This window comes from Danio rerio, chromosome 5 (genome assembly GCF_052040795.2).
Source record: "Danio rerio strain M-AB ecotype USA chromosome 5, GRCz13ab, whole genome shotgun sequence".
NCBI lineage: Eukaryota > Metazoa > Chordata > Actinopteri > Cypriniformes > Danionidae > Danio > Danio rerio.
Genome location: NC_141025.1, coordinates 34,641,298 through 34,668,237, shown reverse-complemented (window position 1 = coordinate 34,668,237; position 26,940 = coordinate 34,641,298). Strand labels below are relative to the sequence as shown.

Genomic DNA, 26,940 nt, shown 5'->3' with positions numbered 1-26,940 from the left:
AATTATTTTACTAGTGCTTAATTAAGATACATTAATAGCTACCAGATAAATAATATTTTAAAATGTTATTTTCATTATTAAAGTTTAAAACTCTGGGAAGTGAAAACAGTGATTTTGACACCTAAAAGGAGGTTGAATAATATGAAAAAAATATATAATAGGTATACATTTTTTTAAGTAGGTTTTATTGTTAGTTTGACAATGAAAGGGAAATTTGAACAAAATTATGTATATTTTGGATATATGATCAGAGAAAATAGAAGTGCCCATAGTTAAATTATATATATATATATATATATATATATATATTAATGTGCCCTCAATGCCCCTGTGATGCAGCAGAGGGAGCACTTGTGTCAAAATAGAAAAGCTCTGCTATCACAACACTCCCTGTAATTTTGTGCAGTATACAGTGACTTGAATACAGACTCAACTGCACAGATGAATAGGGAGAGATAACTCTAGGTGCATGTTTGAGGAGTGCGTCAGCAGATCAGCAAACGTTCAGTTAAAACCTCATTTGGCATGTAACTGGGGGCTTGTTATCACATAGGTTGTCAAAAAAACTTTTTTGTAAAATTGTTTTGTGAATAATTTAAAATGATACATTTAGGCCAGCGATGCTCAAATATAGGGCCCGAGGGCCAAAGTTTATGGTTGATCTATGGTAAGCTATGATGTTTAGTGTATTCAGCATATAACTTCACTGTGTAATAAATGTGATTGTTTATGTTTTTATTGCGTTGAGTTATAATTTTAAGAAAGTTATACTGCATTAGTTATGGTTTAAAGTAATGTTTCTATTTATTTTGATTATTAAATAGATTAGGAAATATAGCAACTTTATTGTAATAAAGTTTGGTATATTTACCTTCGGCCCACAGCTCTCAATGGTATGTTTTTTAGCCCTTCATACGAAAAATATGGGCACCCCTGATTTAGGCTATATTTTCAATGTATAATCCATATATTATAGGCCTAGTCTACACAGAAGAACAGGTTGCGTCCCATGTAATTAATTGGGACTATAAGGAAGTGGTGCAGCTTTTATTATGCTAAATGTAGTGTTTGAAAGATTTGTCGGTTGTTCCTAAAGCACACGGAACTTTGCTCCATAAGAATTGCATCAGAGGTTGAAGAGAGCAACGCAAATAAAGCATGTCATCAGGACACGAGAAGTGAAGAATTCCGCCATAGCTCCTCTTTTAATAAACTTCTCCTCGCTGAGGCACTTGAGCAACTTGAGTGGAAGCCAGACTTGTATAAACGCAGCTGATGTCTGAGGGCTGAGAGGGGGAAAGAGGCGCCCAACCCATTTCTTTTGTGCTGAAGCGCCTGTGATTTCATTGAGCTTTTCCCGGGCTGCTACTATAATGGGCTCCCTCGCTTTCAGTCGCTCTTGTATCCGCGACTTGTTTTCGGCTGGTTAAACTAGAGCAATCTTCTTAGTTGGCAGTAGTTTTGAAGCTTGGGGTGCTGGAGAAGAAATTCCTCGCCGAGCATCCGGACGGGTCCCAATGAAAATGCACGGGAGAAACAGGTACAACCTGGTGGACGATGTGGCGGATTCGCGGGTCCCGCTTCACAACGAGGAAGCGTATCAACACGGAATACACTTCCAAGCCAAGGTGAAACAGGCTCTTTTTCTGTAAACGTCACTATTGTCATTTTTGCTGATTATTCTGCCAACCGATACTTTTGTGCAGTCATTTGTATTCAAGTGAAATGGGTCATTGACTGTGTAGCTGAGGTGATTTACACATCAGAGAACAAGTCAGGATCATGTTTTGGGAAGCAGCAATGACATCAGACACCAGGCTGCACTAAAACCACCGACATAGACATTAGGATCAATGACAAATTTGAAAAACAGAGAGGAAGAAATGTATTGCATAACCTTTTAAAACTCATAAGTTTTTAAAAATATAAAATTTTTGTTGCTTTCATATTTTTATATGTAAGCTTTATAATTCAATATATATATATATCAATATATATATCAATATTATAACAATATTAGTTTCTTTACTTTTCATAATGACATTATATATATATATATATATATATATATATATATATATATATATATATATATATATATATATATATATATATATATATATATATATATAATTGAGTTAACTAATATTATTAGAAGACATGGCATGCTTTTTGTGTGTTTTACATGTTTACAACCATTCTGCTTGCTGATTATGAGTTGGGCAAAAATTTAACCCATTTTCAATACAGTAATATCAAATAACCAATTGAGTCAATCACCCCAAAATTAAGATTTATTTGTCATTTACTCAAAGCTTATTTTGTCTGTTTCATAATATAACATGTTTTGAAAAATGTTGATAATCAAAACAAAAAGAAATACATGGAAATCAATAGGGATGCACAATAAATCATTTCAACATCAATAACGCAATCTGATATTTTATTTGAATGCAAATGCAAACACATGAATTTGCATGTGTTTTTGATGCCTGTGATTGTATAATGATTTTAAAACCATTCACGTATAAAAAATACCATTTGTGACTTTAACAATGATTCCTTTTATTGAATTATTTATATTTTTATCATTCAGTTACTGCACTTGTATACGGTTAGACTCAGGAAATGATAAAACACTTTATTTCAGTTTCAGTTTTTTTTTATTGCATTTATAGACTGTTATGCATAAAAATACTCACAACACATGCAAATACAAAAATGCGCTACAAATAGCACAGACCACAATTGGAATGTGTCAGGGGACCCCAAAGAGTTTATAGACTATTTATAAGATTTTATGGAGATGCAAATAATAAACATTAAATCATCAATCTTTGACTAAACACATGCATGAAATTCTCAAAACACATGCAAATACAGAAACACATTGCAAATAACACAGACCACAACAAAAATGTATAAGGGGACCCCAAAAATTTGGAAGATTGTTTATTAGATTTTATGGAGATGCATTCCACCTGCAGAATCATCCCAAACGATCTAAAGTTTTTATATTTTTTATATTTTATATATATTAAATATTTTTCGAAATTGAGATATTAAGTCATCTGCTGAAATTGTATTCATATCGTAATATAAAAATCGCAAAATAAAAAAAAAATATTGCAATGTTATTTTTTTCAATATTGTCCAGCTCTAGAAGTCAATCACTCAACTGTGGTTAGAAATGTTATCCAAAATGTGTTTTTTTGATACAAGAAACTCTTTTAAGTTTGTAACAAGTAAAAGAGTGAGTAAATGATAACAAAAATAACTTTTGGTGTGAACTTTACCTTTAAGTCAGGAAAAGTGAAATAAAAGTTAAAATTTTAATTAACTATTACTGGAAAATGTTCATCATGCTTATTTCCAAGAAATGCATGTATTTTTGATTAAATTAATATATCCAAGCTAAAAGTCACTGACCTGTATGTAGAGCACTTTTTTTTTTTCTCATGCTCTATTTTTGGCACAACTTTCCCATTAATGGCTGCATGGCTGGTTACACTAGTACTTTAACTGAGCTGGGATGTCTTTAAAACTCTTGAGGGTATTTGGTTTCTTTAGAAGCTGTGGTTAGATTTGAATTTGACATTGGATCATTAACATTTCATTGAATAAACCCCTATTCAGTCATTTTTTTCTCTCAACACACATTCAGCTGCCTTTGTGGTGAGAACATTAAACATTAATTTCCAGTTAATGCTTGTGAGGTTTTTGAAGAATAAATGTTCTTGTTTAGGATTGGAAGTGGCAATATGCCACATTGATGCCAATGCTGTGATGTAAAATAAAACTTTCGATGAAGAGTTAATTTTTATTATTGCCTATACAGACCAAGATATGAAGAGTTTATTTACAAAAACAGATAGCCATCATTTTTGGATTATTCAGAAATCATTTATTGCAATTTTACTTTTCAATACTCACTGTAAAAATAAGACTTATGATTATTACAAAAAATAATTCCAGTTTTAGTTATTTCTATAAATCATGTTTTTTTTTGCACTTGAGCAATTCAATGAACAACATAACATGACCATCTTCTGTGAAGGTTTATGCTTTCTGACCTTTTAATATATCTGGTTTTGAATATTATATCATCTTAATCAGGACATTGCATGTACTGTGTCCTATAGGATGCTTTACAATAATATACAGTTGAAGTCAGAATTATTAAATTATATATATATATATATATATATATATATATATATATATATATATATATTTTTTTTTTATATATATATATTTGCCAAATGTTGTTTAACAGAGCAAGAAATGTTTTACAATATTTCCGATAATATTTTTTTCTCTTCAGAAGCAAGTCTTATTTGTTTTATTTTGACTAGAATAAATGCAGTTTTAAATGTTTTAAAAAACAGTTCAAGGTCAAAATTATTTGCCCATTTAAGCTATATATTTTTTTCCTAAACATTAATTTTAAACATTAACATTAAACAGAAATAAGTTATCAAAACTATTATGTTTAGAAATGTGTTGAAAAAATCTTCTCTCCATTAAGCAGAAATTGGAGAAAAAAATAAACAGGGTTAATAATTCAAGGGCGCTAATAATTCTGACTTCAACTGTATATGGGCATACACTAGATTAGTCAGTAACGAAGCCAAAACTAGAATCAATCTAATAAAAAAATCACACATTAAAGTCCAAGAATTAAAAACAAATCCAAAATTATTAAAAATAAATCCAGTTTATTTATTTCTATAAATCATGTTTTTTTGCACTTGAGCAATACAATACAAAACTTAAAACATGACATCTGAAAATTACTAAATTCATCATCATCAGATGTCATCATATGTCCTATATTCTGCTAACTTTTGCTGAGCTGCCCGCTTATGACCATTGATAAATATTTGATTTGTGTCCATTACAGTCAGTCAGCACATCCTTTAAGCTCCCAGATAACTCTTGTGTCTATATTTAACATGGTCATTCCTTAAACACATCTGCCTATTTGCTTGGACATTTCTTTAATATTATATAACAGTCTGTTGTCTCATATATGTTACAAATAGTAGTGTTTTCCCAAGGAGCTTATCTGTAAGCCTTTCAAATTTGCAGACGGCTAAATGCCTGAAGAAACCTAAAGCTTTGTATACGGAGCCACTCAGAAGCCTATTGCTGAGTAATTTTAGCTCCAATTTGTGATGCAGGATTATCTTCCAGGAATTTTATTGGCCAAAGCTGGAAAGCCAAGACCTAGAACCACTCACATTCACAGTCACACATTCTGACTGCAGTCTCGCGGTCTTGTCTTTCAAAGCTTAAATCAGCTGTATAAGTTGCTATTTTCTGCTGAACTGTCAGTATTGCTGTCTCTCTCAGCTGGATTTAGACTTTAGAAGCTGGAGATAAGTGCTTAAGGTCAACATCTCACCAGAGCAGGTCATTACAGGCATGAAAGAACTACACTATGCTGTTTGTAAACACAGACTGGTTAAGCTTGTCATTTGCAGCTATAGAGTAGTACTATTTCCATTTAAGAATTTTAATGTTCGGTCAGTGGATGTTGTAGATGTAGAATGGTTCATTTTTGTGAATTTGATTTGAATTTGATTTGAACCTGAACATCTTCTGTTATGGCTAACCTTTTAATGTATCTGGTTTTGAATATTATATCATCCTAATCAGGGTATATATAATAGATATGGGCAAATACTAGGGCTGCACGATTCTGGCGAAAATGTGAATCACAATTTTTTTTTGCTTAAAAACAAGATCACGATTTTCTCACGATTCTATAAATGTAAAATAAAGGTTAATATGATTAGCCTAATATTGTTAATTCAACAATAATAATATAACAATATATATAATATAATATATATATAATAATAAAACAACAGTAAATAATATAAGGCCTGTGTGTGGGTCTACTGTTGCTTAAAATGCTATATTTTGTATAGTTGTTATGGTGGACTTTAACAGACTTTCAATATGTCCTGTTTGTTAATTCACAGTAAAATGATGAGATCAGAATATAACTATTCATAATTGTAAAGTTGATTTATTATGTTTGAGATATGTGCTTGTCATCTGTTATTGACAAAATTATTAGACCATTTGTTTCCACTAGTAAAATTAGAGTTTTGTCATCAGATTCCTTCTTGCATTATATTTAACATTATATATAGTAGGGCTGCACGATATTGGAAAAAATTGACATTGCGATATTTTTTTCCCCTGCGATATATATTGCGATATTATATATATATATATATATATATATATATATATATATATATATATATATATATATATATATATATATATATATATATATATATATATTTACTTAAAACTAGGGCTGTGACGGTCACCATGACAACCGCGTCACCGCGGTCATTGCCACCTCGGTTGTCCATTGCCACCGGCCGTAGTACGTGACGTCACGCACTTTAAAACACAAATTACTGTTATGTTGCCAAGTATTACATATCTGTTAGAATATAACATTAGGCACGATTCAGCAAGTTCAAGTTCAACCATGAATCTTGTTAGAAAACGAACTCTTACATCTGGGAACATTTTGGATTCGTGCCGAACTAGAAAGGTGAACGAATCAATTTGGATTAAGCTTTTTGTATGGGGGTTTTAAGTAAAGTGTGTTTTAATATTCACTGCTGAGTGCTGAGAGTCCAAACACTGAGGAGCAAATCCATCGATACGCAGATCCACGGGTCCCGAACCATGCAAGCTAGTGGCGATTGACGGCGAGGGAAAAAAAAGCCATGTAGGCTTAATCAACTCCTGTCTTCTAAACGCAGAAGCCCAGCTCGACAGGCATGGCAGAGGCATTTGCAAAAATGGCCAGATACAAAAGAGAAAGTGATAAATGGAAGACATTGACGAGAAATTGAGCATAGGCTATTTGGTAACTACTTAAGAACGCGCCGCTCCGCAGAGTAGAGAAACCTGCGTTGCGAGAAATGCGGGCGGCGGAACAGAAGGAGAAGCCCTCTATCGCATGGTTGTGAAAAAGTACCCTGTTTGTGCATTTTTCGCTACAAGCACACCGTCTGACAGTGTATTGCTGGAAACATTATAACCCCATTCTTCACTTAAACCGGACAAAGTCAACATGTTAGTTTTTCTGGCAAAAAATTTAAAATATGACAACAAAAGGTGGAGAGAAACTACGCTGTTTTTTTAAACATCTGACTTATATTGTTACTAGGTTAATATTTTCTTTTTACGTATAATTATTAATATTTATATTATTATTACACTGATAAGTAAAGTGCCATTTAGACTTTTTGTTAAGTTCTTAAAAATGTAACGTTTAATTGTTATTATTATACAGTTTCAAGCAGTTAAAGTAATGTAATATTTAACTACAATATTTATAAACAGTTTTGTGTTGTTTTATTAACGAAAGTTCAAAAATAAACATGTAAGTTTGTACGGATGTTTTATTTATTAATATTAAATTTGGTTATTCCTTAATTTTTACATAAAAGGTAAATTAACTTAGGTAGGCTACATTATTTGTTGATGTACGAGATCGAGGAACATGTTTGCCAGTAAATAATGTTCGCACCACTTAAAAAACAAAACAAATGAATAACTTGCGAAAAGGATGCAATAAAAAATGCAAGCGCTTAATCATTCTTCACAATCGGATTCGTACGTGCAATAAGCCGAGGCTATATTGCGCCGACAAGAACAAGCCCTAGAGAGAGAGAGAACTAATACTAGTTAATATTAATGATTATAAACACGAACTGCGTTGTATGATAAACGCATTACAATTATGTCGTGATCTTTGCTGAAGAACTGATATGTTATCGCCGTCTCCCCAGCCAGGTTTTCATCTGCTTTTTTCCCCTTCTTCTGGATACAAACAATAAAGTATCAGCGCCAGACCAGTGGTTTAAATTATATTTTACTCTCCTGATTTCTTTTCTTTTCATTAAAAAATAAATAAATGTTTAAAGTTTTGTATTGCATAGCCTATATATTTTTAAAGATTATCATTCAGCCTACCTGCAGCGCATGAGGTTGTGTGCTGGGCAAATCCCCTTTACTCATGCTACCCATTTCATTTATGACACTGTAAACTTGACTTGGCAATCTTTAAACTCAAAAGGTGTTTTTAACTTGAGACTGCATGCTTCTGCATAATGTGATGTTTCTTATTACAACTGTTAGCGGTGTCAAAATGAAAGCAAACATTAAAAAGGGTTTTGTTTTATCAATTGTATAGTTTAGTTTTAATAATAGCTAATGTATATAATAAATTATAATATCGATTATTGTGTAGACTACAGTGTTCAACAAAACAATTTTATTAGGTTACTCTAATAGACCAAATCCCTAACTGAAAAACGAATGTGAAAATGACAGGCAGTTGCGTCTTTGCTAAAATTAATTTAACGACAAATTTATTTTGCTTTTTTCCCCTTTAGAGATCAAAAGAGCTGTATTTAAAGAATTATTTAACGAAAACATGAATTGAATGCCCAGTTCTTTCCCGTGTGAGTTTAGTGCGCCTCCGCCGCGTCTGCGTTTTTAAGGTTACAGGTGCACCCTGACCTGACGCGGGGACCAGATCTCTGTATTGCTTTAATTTCTCAATTTTCATAACTGCATTGCATTTTCATATGGTAAAATATCAAAATTTATGTTCTGAAAGTAGTAGGAATGACGGGAGTGTTAGTAAATAAAAGAAAGAACTTTCACTTTTGAGTGAACTTCTGTCACATGTTATTTTAGTATGATAAAATAAACAAAAATAGTAATGCAGAAAAGTATTTTTCGCTCTGCCAAGTCTTCTCTGTTGCTGTATAGAGAAGCAGCCTGCTCAGTCTCCTTACCCCGGCCCCACCCCGCCCACCGACTCCTGAACGTCTCACTCACTAACTCACTCACTCACGCGGGCATGCAGTGCGGTCTCATGAGGAAACGCAGCTTTTTGATATAATGTTTTTCTTGTTCCCAAATACAAATAATTTATCAAGTATTGTTTGAAATAAGTATTCGTAAAAACACGCTATTCCTGCTTTTCCGAATACCGCATTCCGGTTCGGCTCCACCCATAATATATATATAATTTTTTTTTTTTTTTTTTTTTTTGCATCGCACCCTCCTGCGATGTGACTATCGCGGATGCGCACATCGCGATTTCGATGCTGAAACGATATATCGTGCAGCCCTAATATATAGGCTAGGGTTGTTATACTCACACAGTAAACATTTATTTTCATGCTCAACACTTTGGGTTCGCTATGAAAGAAAAAAAAACATATCAAATGCTTGTCGTTATCATAACTCTAAAATGCCATATGATCATTTAAATGACGTGCGCACAGGTTACACTTTCACCTCCGAGTGCGGCTCATGGATGCTGTCACTGTGAGAAAAAACACATACATGCAAATCAAACCTCCTGCACGGCTCTCAAACGATCGCTCTGCGCAACAAACTGAACGTTATTTACAACTTAATTACCTGTTATTCACAGCCTATGCAGATTGTGTTCACTAAAGTAGGCGTCATGCGTGCACATGCGTGTTCTCGGTAGTCAGCTCACGTGTGATTTCACGGCCACAAATACATCATTACATGAAGACAGAAATAACATTTCTAGGTGAATTATACCTTATAAATACAGTATGTGACACTTTTAACGTCATTTGAAGGTGTGAAGGTTTCAATTGTTCGTGTAGCCCTAGCATATACATTAGATTAGTCAGTACCAAAGCTAAAAAATTAATCTAACAAAAAAGTTTTTTTTTTGTTTGTGTATTATCTTTCTATGTAAGATTACCAAAACTCTTATTTCATTTGATGTAATTGTTTAATAAAAACATTTTATTTAAAAAACACTCCAATTGATTGGCTATATTTAATGATAAATATATTCACTGATGAATATATTCATTTTCAAAAAGGGGTGTACTCATTTATGCTGAGCACTGTTGACATTTCCTGAAAAAAAATAGTTAGCTTGAGTTTATGAGCATTTCCTGTGATATCTGTGAATTTTACACAAAGTGGAAACAATACAAAGAGTTAATAAATATTTCTACTCTTGTACTTGTTATATATATATATATATATATATATATATATATATATATATATATATATATATATATATGTGTGTGTGTGTGTGTGTGTGTGTATTTTTAGAAACATTTGGAAAATAAATCTAATTAAAATGAATTTTAAAAAAATGTAAGTTTTTTGAGATTAAAAATAAAAGTAGATTTTTCAGTTTAAGAATCATTTTGCACTTATCATGCTTAGTTTCTGACAAGAAATTCAGAATCTGACTAATTAAAAACATTAATTGACCTTAATAGTATTGCTCGATTTGCAAAAATGAAAGCTGAGAAAATATGTACAGTTTATCATTAAATGTAATAATTGCGCCTATTGGGCCTCTGCAGTTATTTGTAAATATAATATTAATCAATTTTAGTGTTAAATTTTAAAAGAGTGATACAGAGTTTATTTTAAGGCTTGGTTGTGATTATGGGGTGTAAATAGTAAAGCAATTTGTGCTCATGCTTCATTTGTTAAAAAAAAATCACGTTATCTTTTCATATATCTTACTTTAATTATATACAGCTACTCAGCTAACATGAAAACGACTGTCATATTTCCTAGTTCCTCTAAAAGACCGCCCCCAAGAGGCTCTAATTGGTCAGCTAACATAATGGGCTATAATTCGCAGATTGGCTCCACATCACAAGGACGCATCACACCTCTTTTAACGCGTGCTGTTCTTGTGCAAATACTGTCTGATAAATATAAAATTGTAGCTAAATTGTTACCGGCGCCAAACAGCATTTCCCATTGTTTAAATGCTTGTTTATGTCCTTGCTACAACATATCGTTAACTCCAGACACTGTGCATGTCATTGATCAATTTTAACAAATGAAAATACTTACAGCTTGTGGCTCACAATCCACAGTTTCTACTATTAGGGTTGGAGCAGCTCCTCCTTTAAAGAGTTTTTAGCCAAATCCAGCACTGAACTGGGAGAGATTTTGGAATCTGTCCTTTGTCAAATGCTAGCCATGTATTTTTTATAGTTCCCTGGAACAGTATTAAAATTAAATTGTAAGCCTTTCTCTCTTTGTGTCATGTCCTTTGGAAACCCAAATACAGAAACAGAACAAGCTCTGTGGAATTAGCAGCGTTAGGACAGAATTTTAGCTTTCTCTGCTATAACATTGCCCATTTGCTGCGCGTGGTAAATGCACATAACCTGAAGCGCTTGTGATTTCACTAACCCGGATGTATTTTTTTTGTAGTACCCAAACTTCATTCACTTTAGGCTTTCCTAATCTAACTCTGTAAAACCCAATGCCTCCCTTTGCATTGAACTTACAGCGTATTACATCAGAGATGTTGTTTATGTTCACACAGCTACATTACACATAAACTAAAGTTTAAAATATGATATCAGTGGACCACCCCTTGAAGAACATTTTTGTTGACCAGCACCACTTGTCTAAATGTGGGTGTTGAAGCAAAGCCAGCTGAGAGTCACTGATTTAGACGAACATTAAAAAATAAATATAGACTGAGAAATTGGGCTACTCATTAACCTAGAAAGTCTGTTTGCGTGTGTGTTGTGCAAATGAAGCTGCCTCGTTAATATTAGACTATGCAAGTCCTCAGTTGCAGTTAATTCTAGCACTGAAACAGAACACTCTTCATCTAACATTCATTTTTGTGTTGCAGTATGTTGGCAGTCTAGATGTCCCAAGACCCAACAGTCGCATGGAGATTGTCGCTGCTATGAGAAGAATCAGGGTAAGTCATCCAGACACTTAAATTTACAGACAGACTCTGAGTGCTGCTGAGTAATCACTGCTGATTGGCCCACAGCAGCTGTTTTCACAGACACGTCTTTTGCAACGTAAGACTCATTAGCTGGGGAACAAACAGCCTGTTCCTCTATATTTATCACATTGTGCTTATTCTAGGGTGTATCCTGATAGTATTTCTTCACCTGAGGTCTCATATTTCATGCCGTGTGCATTGATAAAAGAGAGATCCCAAAGAGCGGAGCACTGAAGGCTCTGTAATTTCCCACCAGTGACCTCTGTGGGCTTGTAGCAAACGGAAATTGGAGATGACTGCCATTATTTTGCTCGATTGGTCAGTAAATGTGTGTGTGTGTGTGTGTGCTAGTTTTCTATATGTACTTGCACTCAGAACCTCATAGTTCAGAGCGGAGGGCACTTCTAAGACAAATTAAGTTGGATTTGTTTGCTTGATCATGTGGAGCAGGAATTTGTGTGAGTGTGTGTGTGTTGCATGACTTGTTAACGTTAGAGTTTGTGACAGTTCTGCCAGGAGATCAAAGTGCTTCAGCTGCAAGATTTTCATAGACCTTTCGTTTCTGCTTATACTGTATCTCTTCTCTTCTCTTCTCTTCTCTTCTCTTCTCTTCTCTTCTCTTCTCTTCTCTTCTCTTCTCTTCTCTTCTCTTCTCTAATCTTCTCTTCTCTTCTCTTCTCTATACACATTTAAAACTTATTACTATTTACAATTCATGCAGCATTTTTTATGTATATGTAATGAATTAGTATAAATAGGTAAACATGTTTAAACATGTTTAAAAATATGTTGTGTTGACAGTATGGCATTTAAATATAAAAAACTTTTTTTTTTCAAACTTCAAATGACAATGCAAGCAACGCGGTGGCGCAGTAGGTAGTGCTGTTACCTCACAGCAAGAAGGTCACTTGTTCGAGCCTCGGCTGGGTCAGTTGGCATTTCTGTGTGGAGATTGCAGGTTCTCCCCACATTCGCGTCGGTTTCCTTCTGGTGCTCCGGTTTCCCCCACAGGTCCAAAGACATGCAGTACAGGTGAATTGGGTAGGCTAAATTGTCCATAGGGTATGAGTGTGAATGAGTGTGTATGGATGTTTCCCAGAGATGGGTTGCTGCTAGAAGGGCATCCACTGCGTGAAACAGATGCTGGATAACTTGGCGGTTCATTCCGCTGTGGCGACCCCAGATTAATAAAGGTACAAATCCGAAAAGAAAATGAATGAATAAATGACAATACATTCCCAATTTTGATGAAGGTTCACATTTAATAGAAAACATTTTGTGAACTCAAAATCTAATTATATTAAGCTGAACTTAAACTGAATGAGTTGCAGCACACTGTAAAAAAGTTTCCTTAACTTAAAATTTTAAGACAACAAACTTCTGGACATTTTTGAGTGTACTCAAATTAAGTCAAGTGCAATAATTGAGTTGAAAGTTGAGTCAGTTCAAAAGTTGGGTCACCTTTTTTTTCCCAGTGCAGATTTCTAGTTATTTCTGTCATGCTGCGTCAGACTATAAAATCAGGATAAATGTTAAAACTAGGTGTTTTGTCTTTTTTCAAGATTAATCTAGTTAAGAGATTCAGTTCCCAGATTTCAGTTCTCATTCTCTTCGCCATGTGCTTTCCTGTCTGATCTTTATACTGCCCTATTCAGTTAAGGCATAAGACTATAATATATACAGTTGAAGTCAGAATTATTCAAATGTAAATAATTAACATTTAATTTTTAACATTTAATAATTAACAATAATTAGATAGCCCTCGAAACTAAGGTTGCTTTCACACCTGCCTTATTTAGTTCGATTGAATCGCACTAGAGTTCGTTTCCCCTTTTGGTTCGGTTCGTTTGGGCAGGTGAGAATGCAGCAGTCGTACTCGAGTGCGCACTAAAAGCAGACCAAATAAGCGTACCGAGACTTGCTTGAAGAGGTGGTCTCGGTACACTTTCAAACGAACCCTGGAGCGGTTCGTTTGTGGTGAGAATATGATCCGTGCTAAAACAGGTCCAACCGCAAAAAGTACTGCGCGTTTTGGACTAATTCAGCTGCCATAGGCCGATGCTCTGTGCATTATGGGATATGGAGGAACAATATTTGTTGACAGCGCTTTACCAACACAGAGAGAGGGGAAAACATTACCTGATGGATCGTTGGTAATATTTCCGCAAGATGACCATGTTGCAGTTTAGCTAAATTAATTCACGCCTCCTCCTGAAGTGACGAGCGATGCATTAAACACTGTTTTCCAGCCCCGACCGCGCTTCATTTTCGTAATGTATAGTTTGTCTAAAGCAGGGATACAAATAGCCAGCGCAGTCCCTCCAGAGTAAAAGGTTTTGTTTACCTGCGGAAGTACACTGGCATTTTCCCGCACGTGAATTCTGACCAATCAATAAGCAGTTTAGGAAATATGTTTAACAACATCTGGCCAATGAGAGATGTGGATGACTTGTCAGATGACTGCATTTTGGTTCGTTTCAACTGGTTCGGACCAAAGCCAGCAGTGTGATGTGAAAATGACTCAAGGACGGCAGAAGATGCAACAATGTATCATTTATTGCGCTTGGTTCGGACCAAATTAAGCGAACTACAGATGTGAAAGCACCCTAAGATTTTTCAGGACCACACATGAAACCAAGAGGTAGGAAAATTTCCCAGAAAACCCCAGCTGCAGACACGGAAGTAAGGAGATGCACAAATTAGTTTTTTTTGTTTTTTTGCCATTATTACATTATGAATTTTTACAACAAACGAACATATGTTTTAATACATTCACTGCCCCACTGCGTTGCTATAAAAATCCTAAAAAACTTATTTTTGTTGACCTAATCTTCAAGTTTGTTAGCTTAAACTTGTTGTTATTCCAACTTATTAGGGTTTACAGTGCTTAGGGGTTTATGGACTTGATTGTGAGTGAGAGAAAGTTTACCTTTCTAAACATGGCCCAGAGATACAATTGTTCTGAGTCCTTTAGAGAATATCTCAGAATCAGCTTGTTTAATTTTTTTCACAGCTGAAACTTTCTAGGTTAGTGGGTTCCCTCAGAGATGAGTCTCAAAAATAATGCCCTTGTTTTGTTAAATTCTGCTGAAAACAACAGTAAATAATTAGTTCTGTCCTTCTTTGCAGTTTCTTTCCCTTTTTTCTTTGTATAGCTGCTTCTCTTTATGTTAATCAGTAAATGGGTTTTCAAAACTATCTGCTTATGATGTTTTGAATAACAACTCACATTTAAATCAAGCCCTGATGTGACTAGCCATTTCTCTACACCTGTTGTAAATGTATACATGTGTAGACATCAAACCAGAAAATTATACTTAAAATAGCTTAGTTTATACAGTGGGAAGCTTTCTAATATGAGGCTACATAAGAGTATCTTTGAAAAAACAGCTGTTCATCTCAAGGGTAAATATTAGTGGAGAGTTTGTGTGTCGTATGACCGAAATCCCATTTCACTATTATAGTTTTTATTCTCCTTCCAAAATATTCATGAATGAACATAAGCATACAAATCAGCTGAACAAAAGTGACAGTAAAGACACTTATAGTAATGATGATTAAATGATGTTCCAATTTTTTATATTGTTTCTATAGTAGGGGCGAAGCAGTGGCGCAGTTGGTAGTGCTGTCGCCTCACTGCAAAAAGGTTGCTGGTTCGAGCCTCAGCTCATTTGGTGTTTCTGTGTTGAGTTTGCATGTTCTCCCTGCGTTTTGCATGGGTTTCCTCCGGGTGCTCCGGTTTCCCCCTCAGTCCAAAGACATGCTGTACAGGTGAATTGGGTAGGCTAAATTGTCTGTAGTGTATGATTATAAGTGTGTGTGGATGTTTCCCAGAGATAGGTTGTGGCTGGAAGGGCATCCGCTACGTAAAAAACTTGCTGGATAAGTTGGTGGTTCATTCCGCTGTGGCGACCCCGGATTAATAGAGACTTAGCTGACAAGAAAATGAATAAATGTTTTTATAGTATTATTAAGTGGCACAGATTGTTTTAAATACATGTTTCTTGAGCTCCAAATCAACATATTAGAATGATTCCTAAAGCCTCATGTGACCCTGTTTGGACTAATGATGCTGGTAATTCAGCTTTACACAGTAATAAATGACATTATTTAACATATTATTGGATTATAATGTCCAATATTATAGCTGTTGTATTGCTCCCATCTTGACTTTACACTATATTTTTCACCCTTTGATAACCAGAAACTTCCTTGGAGTTTCCTGTCTGAGATTGAAGTTCTCATTGAGCAAAGTCTGATAATTCAGCAGCTTTTTCCCATTTGATATCAAACACTGGACTGACTGAAAGACGTTTGATTATAAGGCCCACTCTAGGCTGAGGAAAGTCATAATATTATGCATTATTGGTGTATACACTGTAAAATATAATAATGCTCATTGCTGACTTGTTTCAGATTGTTTGGTTCTTTTGAGGACCCTCTCTGTGATCGTACAGCAGTAACATTAGTTGACAGCTTTCTCTTTCAGTCTGTCCCTGTATGATCGGGTTAAAGGTCAGACTGCAGAATGTCACTTAAGAATGTTGGTATGTGACTGACAGCTCCTTAGGTCTTATGTCATCAGATCTATAAATAACTGAAAAGAAGTTCATCTTCCAATAAAGGAAGCCTAACCATGTCTCCATATTTTGCATCTGGCACTCTGTCTCTCCTTATTTTCCCTCTTTCTTTTGTGTACTCCATCAGCCTGTCCTTTCCATTTGGGAGACGCATTTTTTCAGCCAGGGAATTATGTGGTCTAATGTAATTAAGGCTATAATTGCATTGTGCTTTCATTTCTCAATGGCTCTAATATGTAGAATGAAGCTATGAATGTGCTGTAGTGCAGTAAGAGTGTGTTTTGAAAGATTCATTTGTAATATTCTTTTATTTACCGTGTGTATTATGAAGTCTCTGATTTGAAGCTTTTAATTCCCAGGTGTGTTAAGTAGAGTTAGTCGGTTGTTTTGTTAAATTTGAAGATTTTATGGATGACCAATTGATAAAGGCCAACTGCAATCTATATTTACGCTCAAAAATTGTTGGGTTGTTGTAACCTAACATTGGGTTTTTATGTAATTAAGAAATATTTTCCACTTTCATTTATTACCCGACACACGCTCTGGTCTGCAGAGTGGATCAAGGTGGTACAAACTCTATGAACGATTTAGCTCAGTTCTGTTGGCCTCCCCAACCCCCCCCCCCCCCCCCCCCCCCCCCCCCCCCCCCCCCCCCGCGTAAAGTTTAGAAATGACATAGTATATGCTGCCATAGAAATGATTCTGTCACTCTTTTATAATTTAGTCTGTTTAAGACCTGTCTCAACGGATGCCTTTCCAGCCGCAACCCATCACTGTGAAACATCTACACACACTCATTCACAAACACACTAATACACTACAGACAATTTAGCCTACCCAATTCACCTGTACCGCATGTCTTTGGACTGTGGGGGAAACCGGAGCACCCGAAGGAAATCCAAGAGAACGCAGGTAGAACATGCAAACTCCACACAGAAAGGCCAACTGACCCAGCCGATGCTCGAACCAGCGGCCCAGCGACCTTCTTGCTGTGAGGCAACAGCACTACCTACTGCGCCACTGTGTCACCGCTTCTATTTCACTTACATTGTAAAAACAACCACTTCAGTTGCATATTGAAATTATGAAATTAGTGAAAGTTCAAGTGTTGAAATAAACTTATATTTTTTCTTGTTTCATTATATATCTTAGTTCCTTCATCTTCCATTTTCATTGCAAGTATAGTATTGGTCAAATAATTACGTGTATGATATAATGTGTCATTATATAACACTTTTCTGATTATAAATAATAGTCATATTTAGTATAATAAATACAAATTATATTGTCATCAATGTCAATGAAGTTACTATATACAGTATGGTTCCTCGCTCAGGGTTATAAACAAACCATCCTTCGACACTAAGGGTGTTCAAACTTGTTCCTGGCGGGCTGATGTCCTGCAGAATTTATTCATCCAACCCTAGCATACCTGAACCAAACCAGTATGAAAAGCTAGTAGGAATTAAACTCTGCAGGACAATGGCCTTCTAAGAGAAGGATTGAACAGCCTATCAACATCGCCTCCCATATTTTTGTTCAGAAAAAATTTATGGCTTAAACAAATACGAATGAATGAATGAAGGAATGAAGGAATGAATTTACAGTACTTGTCACAGTTACCATTGTTTAGTGTTTACTACTTAAGTTGAGTGGGTGAAAGTGTATAGCTCAGAATCTGAGGGGAGGAGGGAACTAATTTCCATAATAATGGATTTGCATAAAATAAATGATGTAAGGGTATTTAAATTTTGTTCACCAAAACCCTACAGTATATCCCCCAAAACACTTGGAATTAGGGCTGCACAATATATAATTTCAGCATCGATATCGCAATGTGTGCATTCACAATAATCACATCGCAGGATTTGCACTGTAGAGTCTGGATTACAGTTGTCCAGTAGCCACAGTTGTAAAACATTTGATTTATGGTTATTTTGCTGTAACTCCACAATGTTACCAAAAACTTTAGCATTTCCATTCTTTCTTAAGTCCCATGTTTGCATTTTAAGCCAGTTTGAGCATTCGGGCGTTATGAATTACAATGTTTGTAAGTTTAAAGAAAAATTAATTGTATTTATGTATGTATTTGACTATACAATTTGTATACCTGACTACTGCTAGAATCCCAGAAAACTAGAAAGCCCTCTTTATTTAATTTGTATATCACTTTGCTCTACTGTATTTATCAGTGCTTGTTATTGGTTTATTATAGTTTCAGCAAATGGTCTACAACAGAGGTTCTCAGTCTTGTCCCGGAGGTCCGGTGTCCAGCAGATTTTGGCTTCAGCCCCAATCAGACACACTTGGGCTAGCTAATCAAGTTTTCTAGAAACATCCTTGCAGGTGTGTTGGAGCAAGTTGTGCAAGTTGAAGCTAAAATCTGCAGGACATCACACTGGAGTTTGAGAACCCCACAAAATGACCCCAATTGGTGTAAAATAATGTTTTTTTCCCCCAATAATTCTATTAAAGTTATCTGGTGAAACTATACTCTCGGCATGGGACATTTCAGCAATACTTGTGCATCTTCTTTTAAAACTGGTCACTGCCATTATATAAGTTTTTATTTTAGGTGAATAAATCTTTTCATAAATCTTATTTTAACATGTCAACATTACATTATGATAGAGTTGTGCTTGATAATATTGATCTAGCATACAAAAACACATAAATCAGAAAAGTAAATAGCTTTTCCCCACCCACACTTTGTGTAAAAAAGATTTGTTTTAAAATTTGCATATGTTGACGTTGTATAAATGTATTTTAATTGAATCTGTGTGCACTGTTGACTGTAAAGTGAATGCCATTGGAATTCTTACAAAACCAGTGAGACAATGTGATAAAGAGGTCAGGAGGAGAGGAAAGGAAAAAGGAGAGGAGGTGGCAGGGCTTAGGGACTAGATGGTGTATGTGTGTGTGTGTGTGTTGGGGAGGGGGCTGATATGGGGCTACAGAGAGAATGAAAGGCTTCATTGTTGTGGAGTAGCCCAGGGACAGATGCAGTGTAATGGCCTACATGCGCTAGCATCCATGAGCTCCACATCTCTCTCTTCAAACCGAACCAAACCACAAGATGTCATGATTCACATTTTAATCACATTACATCTGATAAACGTGAGTGAGTAATTAACATCTCCCAGATAACCACATCCTCTTACGTGGGTACAGGAAACACTGGCTTTTCACTCCCTCCTTGTCTTCCTCTTCCAAACAAACACATGAAAACAGTCTCAAAACACTGCCGTTTTCATTTTTGTGAGTCTTAATAAAAGATTAAAAAAAAAAATCCTTCATCCCACTGCTCTCAGCCGGTGCGCTCAGCAGGGTTCCTCCCTCTTTTGCTGCTTTTCTTTTCCCCTCATTCACTGTCTTCTCTCTCACACTCTCTTTCACTTCTCTGGACTATTTCTGTCAGTGTTAACCAGTTACGCAAGACCAGTACCCCCCATATCACCATAGCAACCCCCCCCCCCAACTCTGCCAAAACACGTCCTGAGTCCTGAAAGTTAGAGCGTGCTTGAGCACTAGGCAGGTTTGGTCAAAACTCCACCCTCACAGACATGGCACACTTTCACATTCACCTGCACTCACTGGCATGCTGAAACACACACTCCACTCCATGTCTACTCACTATCTGTTGGGCTTAAGTTTGTGTTGTGATTGAGAAAACTGCCTCAGGGCTTGAGAAGAGAGAGAGAGAGAGAGAGAGATGGCTGCTGTACATTAGGGAGATTGTTTATATGCCTCTCTCTCTCATTGCTTGTTTCCGCGACTGTCATTTCTCCTCTTCTTGTGTTTTTTTTCTCTGATCTACACTCTCTTTGCTTCCTCCTCTCATTTCTACTTTGTCACTGAAAACCATTTGGCCACAAGTGAGACCCTTGTTTGTGTATAAAGTGAGGGAAAGGGAAAGAGTGTAGGCCTGTCATTGGCGACTGGTGTCATTGCAATGCTGAGCAACTTGAAAATGGAATCACAAGTTTTGGGTAAATCATTTTATAAAATAGATGACTTTTCATTTAGATTTTAAGGCAAATGTCTGTCAAATCATGTTAAGTTCTTATTTAGTAAGAAAAACATCAGTGTGTGCACCTCTAATGCCGAGTTTAGACTGCATGATTTTAGTCCCGATTTTGACCTGCCAATAGGATACGAGAAATCGTCAACAAATGCCTAAAATTATAGGCAAATCGGTGCTCGTTTGCGTGAGTAACAATCATACAGTGTGAACTATCAAGGACGTGATCTGAGAGAATCGCAAGTGAGTCACCGACACTTGTGAGATATTTGGCATGTTAAAAATCTGAAGCTGTCGGCGTTTCAAATCATGTCATGTGAAAGGAGTTTTGACTGAAAAGAACATCAGTGATCAGCTACAGCCAATGAAGGGCTTCTTTTCAGTCCACGTGGACCCAAGAAATGGAGGAAAATTGAGTGAAAATGTCATCTGAGCAATATCACAACCTGGTCGAAAGAAAAAAGTTATTTATGATGTGACTGTTTAGTTAACAGAAGATCTCGCTCTGTACAATGAAGATTGGTTTAGTTATATTGTTTTGTAATATTTTAAGTCGTTTGATATGACACACAAAAAAAATTTCCACTACTTTTAACATTTCTAAATGTTCATAAAAGTCACTGTGCTGCTTGCGGCGAGGGGGTTGTGTCCTAAATAAACCATGGCAGTTCGCTTTCCTTAAAAAGTAAGAATGATTAATAAATTCATATGAAACAGTCCCTTTAAAGTAATGTCAGGTTTTCAGTTTACAAGCGCACTGCGCTCTGGCACACCTATTTCAACAGGGCCAGAGCCACCTAAACCAAAACTTGGCATGATTCGGAGCACTCACACTTGTCAAATGAACTGGGAAAAAAGATCATCTTAATGATGCTCGATTAAGCCAATGACAATAGAAAAAGTAAAAAGAATCTGCAAACTGCCACTTCATTTTTAGTTGGACAGTAAAGTTCTCTTAATTTAGTTGGACAACGTTTTAACCTACAAGTTCTTCGTCAGGTCACAAAGGAAATACAAGAGAACCCTACACTGTAAAAAATCTGGGTTCTACACAATTTATTCATGTTGTCCTAACACAAATCGATTAAGTTAACACGTTTCACTAATTTATGTGGATTGAACATAACAGTTTAAGTTGTCCCACTGAAATCTCAAGAATTGTGTTGATTCAGCTCATTTTAAATAAGTAGTTTGAATAAGCAAAAAATGTCATTTTTTTGTGTAGATATAGTTATTATCATACTAAGCTGAATGGGTAAAAATAATTTATAAGAACTTTCCAAAATACCCTTAATTTAACTTAGATTATTATCAAAATTCATATGACAATTGTTTTTAGACCTTTGCTAATAATTGTTGGTGTCAACACTATTTTTTGTCAATATTTTTAGTGCATATATGTTATTAAAATAAAGTAAAAGCAGGACAGTTTTGTTACAATTTATTTACAGTTTAAAGCAAATTTGTTTAAATATACTATTCAAATATAATTCATACTTGTGATGGTAAAGCTGAATTTTCACATGATCCTTCAGAAATCTTTCCATTATTCTGATTTTTTCTCAGGATTCTTTAATGAATTGAAAGTTCAAAATAACCTTTACCTATACTATATTTTTTACATTGAGAAATGACATTGTGGGTGACTTTATTGACATGTTTGATTAATTTAAAGTTGTTTTTCTAAATACAAAAATATTAATATCTTTCAAAACCGTCCTGACTTTTAAACAGAAGTGCATGTGAAAGATGTTTTCACTTGCTATTACAAAGATATGTCCTTAATCTATGAAACCATAATCTTTTATTTTTAATCCTTGCACAATGCACATATGACACAGACGCTGGAGTGCTGACATTGTTGTTTAAACACAAAAACAGACGTGTGTATGGGACAGATGGTGCCCTCATACTTGGCCTTGTTTTTTTTGTTTTTTTTAGTTGTCCTTCTGTGGACACACGTCCAAACAGCACACTACATTAAACAGAGTGAACTGCTCTCACACCTGTTACTGTGCTGTTTGTACTCGTGTAGCTCAGCTGAAATGCACTGAAGCCTCTCAAATACTGACAATATATTATTTGGCCCAAACTAGTTGTTGATTATTATGATTTTTTTCAAAGGCCAATTTTGATGACAAAACAACAGAGACAATCAGAAAGTCAGCAATCTTGTTCTTTTTCTTTCAATCAGTCACATGTCTCTCTCTCTCACACACACATACTCACATCTAATGGCTGTGGTCGTTGCTAGTAACATGGTACCACAGGGATTTCTTGTCAGTATTCAGATCTTGTCAGTCAAGCACATTTAAAGGGAAATAGGTTTACATTAATGCAGGCTGTTAAGATTTGCGGGTGTCAGTTTATTGGTTTTTGTGCCATTTTGTAACTTACTGTGTACTTAACTGATGTGTTGCAATATTTGCTGTATAGAAGGAAAGCAAAGTATAAAGAAGTGTATTTTTATAATTATACTAGAAGAAGATGTTTTTTCTTTTATCGTAAAAACTCAGTAACATACATTTAGTTTGTGCTGTTCTTGGTTGAATGTATTGGTTGGTGTGGAAATTGGCATTTTCTTTTCTTGGGGCTTGAATAAGTTAAATTGTCAAATTGTGTAATTACGTTAAATTTGCTTAATTATGTAACTGACATTGGGCCCTATCAAACACTCGGCGTTACATGGCAGAGTTTATAAGTGGAAAAACTGAATGCTTCACAAGCAAGAAAACAGTTATACAGACCTGTAGATCTGCAGCATGAGGATAAAGAATGAGCCTCCTCCATTTAGCCTCTTTAGTTTCTTTTACCTTACTTTTTACTCCTTTACTTTAGTGTTGAACGCACTCCACTGAAGACATCCATTAGCCTACATATTAAATTTTGTTTGTTAAGTGCAAAGATTTGTTTCAAAAATATTTCTTAAATCAGTTCTAATTTCCAGCAAACAAAAAAATTAACAGTAATAATGAAGTGTGCTCAAAAAAACTGATTTATGTCCTAACACACGTCCTATTCTTATGCCCCATACAGTGAGGCATACATCTTTAAAACCTGACAGGTAGACAAATCTTAACTTATTTTTATTAAAACAAATATAAATATGCTTATAATAACTAACACTGCTAATAATAACAACATTATTCAAATGCAAATTGTCATGAGTAAAATGATAAAAGCCCCCTGACATAAAGGCATGGAGGTAGTGTTTTTTATATTTATGTAGAAAAATAATTTTTATAACATTTTAATCCTTAAATTTTTTCATATGTAAAGATATTTGTCTATTGCTGTAAATGCTGTGAGTATTAAGCAATATGTACGCATCTGGACCCACATAGGTGCATAACTAACATGCTCTCTGCTGGACTTTACAGAGTATTCTACTTTTAACACAGTTTTTTTTTTTACATATTTAACACACCTACTTTTTTGACTGCCACACCCACGAGTCCATAAAGTAGCGCAAATGGATTTGCTATTTAAACAACATGGCGCAAAACATGAAAATTTGTGTTGTGCTGGTCTGAAAATAGCAACAATTTGCGTCAAACACGTCTTGCGCCTTATTGCGCCGGATGTATATATGATAGGGCCCTAGTTTATAGATATCCTAAAAACTAACAATACTGATACTAACATCTACAAAACTTTAAAATAAAAAGAAAAATCAGGCATTGATTTTTAAACGATTATTATTTATCAACCAAAATGATTTAATGAAGAAATCAGAGACTCATTCTTAAATCATTGAAAGTGGTACTGCAATTTCATGCTAATATGCCCCCATTAATAAATCTGAGCCTTAATATGCAGACATATATGTATTTATAATGTACATATCTCTCATGACTCCACAAGTGTGTGCAAACTTGAAACCTGAGCAATGTTTTCCCAGCATGATTTTTGGCTAGCTGAGTGATTTGCACAGTATGACAGATGCGTGAGTGTATTCATGCATGAGTAAGCATGTAATACATAAAAGATGTCTTATTGAGAAAAACTCAAATCCTCCATGTAACACGCACACACACACACACATACACACACACACACACACACACACACACACACACACACACACACACACACACAAATGAAATATCAAACCCCTCTGGTGCTCCAGCGCAGTAAAGGTTATTAAATCCCGCCCATGGGGTGCGTGACATCAACTGATTGGCCCTCGTCCCACTCCCAGCAGGTACCTCTGCCGACTCAGCTCCAAGAAACGAGTTCGGAAGTCTGTTCAATGTTCCTCCTGTCTGTCTGTCTGTCGCTCTCTTTCTCTCTCTCTCTCTCTCTCTCTCACTTCCTCAAGTACACACTCTGTCAAAGTGGCACACACTCCCCATTGGTCTGAAGTCAAGCGGAAACCCCAATCAAGCAGAGAAACTAAGTCGTTCTCAGCAGCAGCTTCCCATGCAGGTCAAGGTCGTTTCCAATGGCAGCTTCTAATGGAAGTAGTGCCAAAGGTGAAATTCCTCAGAGAAAGAACACACAACATCTTTTTATTGATAGTGAAGTAAGCAGAACAACTGGTATTTTATATCTCTGCATTGGGTGTTCTGCCTTTCATTCAAACATACGTTGTCGTCAATGACAAGCTGATTTGTACATTGATTGTTACATTTTCCTTTGAGCGGAGTAATGTTGCATACAATATCTTTTTTAATACAGTACAGAATAGTATCATTTTTCAATATCATTTGTCTATACCATTGTGTCAAGAGTAAAAAAATAATATTAATATACACCTAAATGTCATGTAATAACAATAATTTCTAATACAAAAATGTATTACTATTGTAATACAGCTGCACTTTAAAATATAAACTGAATATTTCATGTGTATAATAACTTTTACTTTAGAGTGGTAAAATTACACCTCGTAAAATAAAATAGGTGATATTTATATTAAATGTTTAATGTTTTATGTTTTAATAAACATACTTTAATATAAAATAAAGTGGTTCTTATTTAGTTTGAATTAATTCACCATTTATAAACTGACGTTCACAGATCTTTTTAAAAAGAAATATTTAAAGAGAAGATATCAAGAGGGATCTCAATATGTATAATTGTAATAAATCTAATTTCACAAACAGTGCATGTTTGTAATCAATTTCATCTATTTACTTCAGCTTTACTTTATCACCACAGCTGTGTGTCAGTGCAATTATAAAAGAAGACACTTCAGTCCTGGTTTGTGGATGTTAAATCAGCTTTATTTTGTATATTAACATAACAGATATCCATACAGCAGTGGATATTAATGTGTATTCTAGCAAATTTGCTGTGCAACAACAGTGCTAAACGTACACGCTGTCTGTGTGTGTGTGTCCGCTGTGTGTGTGTATCTGTGTGTGTGCGTGAACTTTGTAACAAATCTTTGTGTGACTCATCGTTGCAACTCCACAACAAATACATCAAATAATTATTGGGAAAATTTTTACTGTAGTCGTTCTCACAAATGTTACGTAAGATCTGCTTCCTTCATGTCTGTCTGTTGTCCGACACAGCTGAGGGCGGAGATTGAGGCACGCTGACAGGCAAGTGGGAACAAGTGGACGGGGAGGACTAGCATTAAAGGCACAGGCCAAGAAAAAGATACAAGATACTCAGAGCTAAAATGGCAAACTTCTGAAAGGTATAATAAATAATCTGGTGGGTGTTTTGAGCTGAAACTTTACAGACACATTCTGGAGAGACAAAAGTCATATTGAATCTGGAAAAAGGCGTAAAATAAGTACCTTTTATTCACTTTCAACTGCACCATGACTTTATATTCTATACTTCACATTATTTCTGTTGTGAAAAGACTTTTGTCTAAGTCAGACCTTACTGCCCTAATTAAATTATTAAAAATCAAGGCATGATCATATTTTATTTTTGGAAAATAAGCATAATCTAGAGGCCTTTGCCTTTCATATAAGCCATTTCTGATACCTAATGATCAACTAGAAGTCAGGTTATTATTTATTGTTCCTGAAACTTGGATAAGTGACGAGACTTTGTTCAGGTGGTGTAAGTTTACCCAACTATGTCGACTTCTGCTGCTGAGAAACCTGGAAATGTGAAAAGGATTTATATCCAGGTCCACTGAATAGACATCCTAACTCTGGCAACTGCTGTGTTGCTAAATGTTAAATATTTCCCAGATTAATTTTTTTTCTGGGAATCATCCGGAAAGTTTTTAGAATTTTAATGGCAATTTTATACCATTTTTCAAACCTAATTAATTACTCAAATATATATTTTCTTTTGTTAGATTTTCAGGCAGCTTTTGACAGGCAACCTTCCAGGTCTGCTCCTGCTGTTATTTTAGTTTTCCCAGGAGTTCTTTTTTTCATTTATTGTAAGAGCTGTGGGGAAGAACTGGGTGACAATAATCTACCCCCAAAATCTCACATTTGAAGACTGTTGCTAGGATACAGCCTCTAATTGATTGTGATTGTCTGTATGAATCGTGACCCAGATTGCATTTAAGACTTTCCAAAGACTTTCCT

At 35.2% G+C, this 26,940-nt stretch overlaps 1 protein-coding gene across 15 annotated transcripts in view; it reads left to right on the top strand.

Annotated features, from left to right (window-relative positions):
* Nucleotides 1-1,345: 1,345 nt before the first annotated feature.
* Nucleotides 1,346-26,940, top strand: part of si:dkey-34e4.1 — a 78,068-nt gene continuing 52,473 nt past the window's right edge. For 8 of the 15 annotated variants that reach the window (XR_015491376.1, XR_015491375.1, XR_015491374.1 and 5 more), the window contains exons 1-2: nt 1,346-1,628; nt 11,729-11,800. Coding sequence is in view for 1 of the 15 variants with exons in the window: in XM_087253661.1 (XP_087109787.1) it covers nt 1,518-1,628; nt 11,729-11,800 (183 nt within the window). In the remaining 14 variants the exon portion in view is untranslated. Of the gene's footprint in view, nt 1,629-11,728; nt 11,801-11,973; nt 12,149-26,940 lie in introns of those variants that run through there. The other 7 variants (XR_015491379.1, XR_015491378.1, XR_015491377.1 and 4 more) reach the window with 2 other exon arrangements.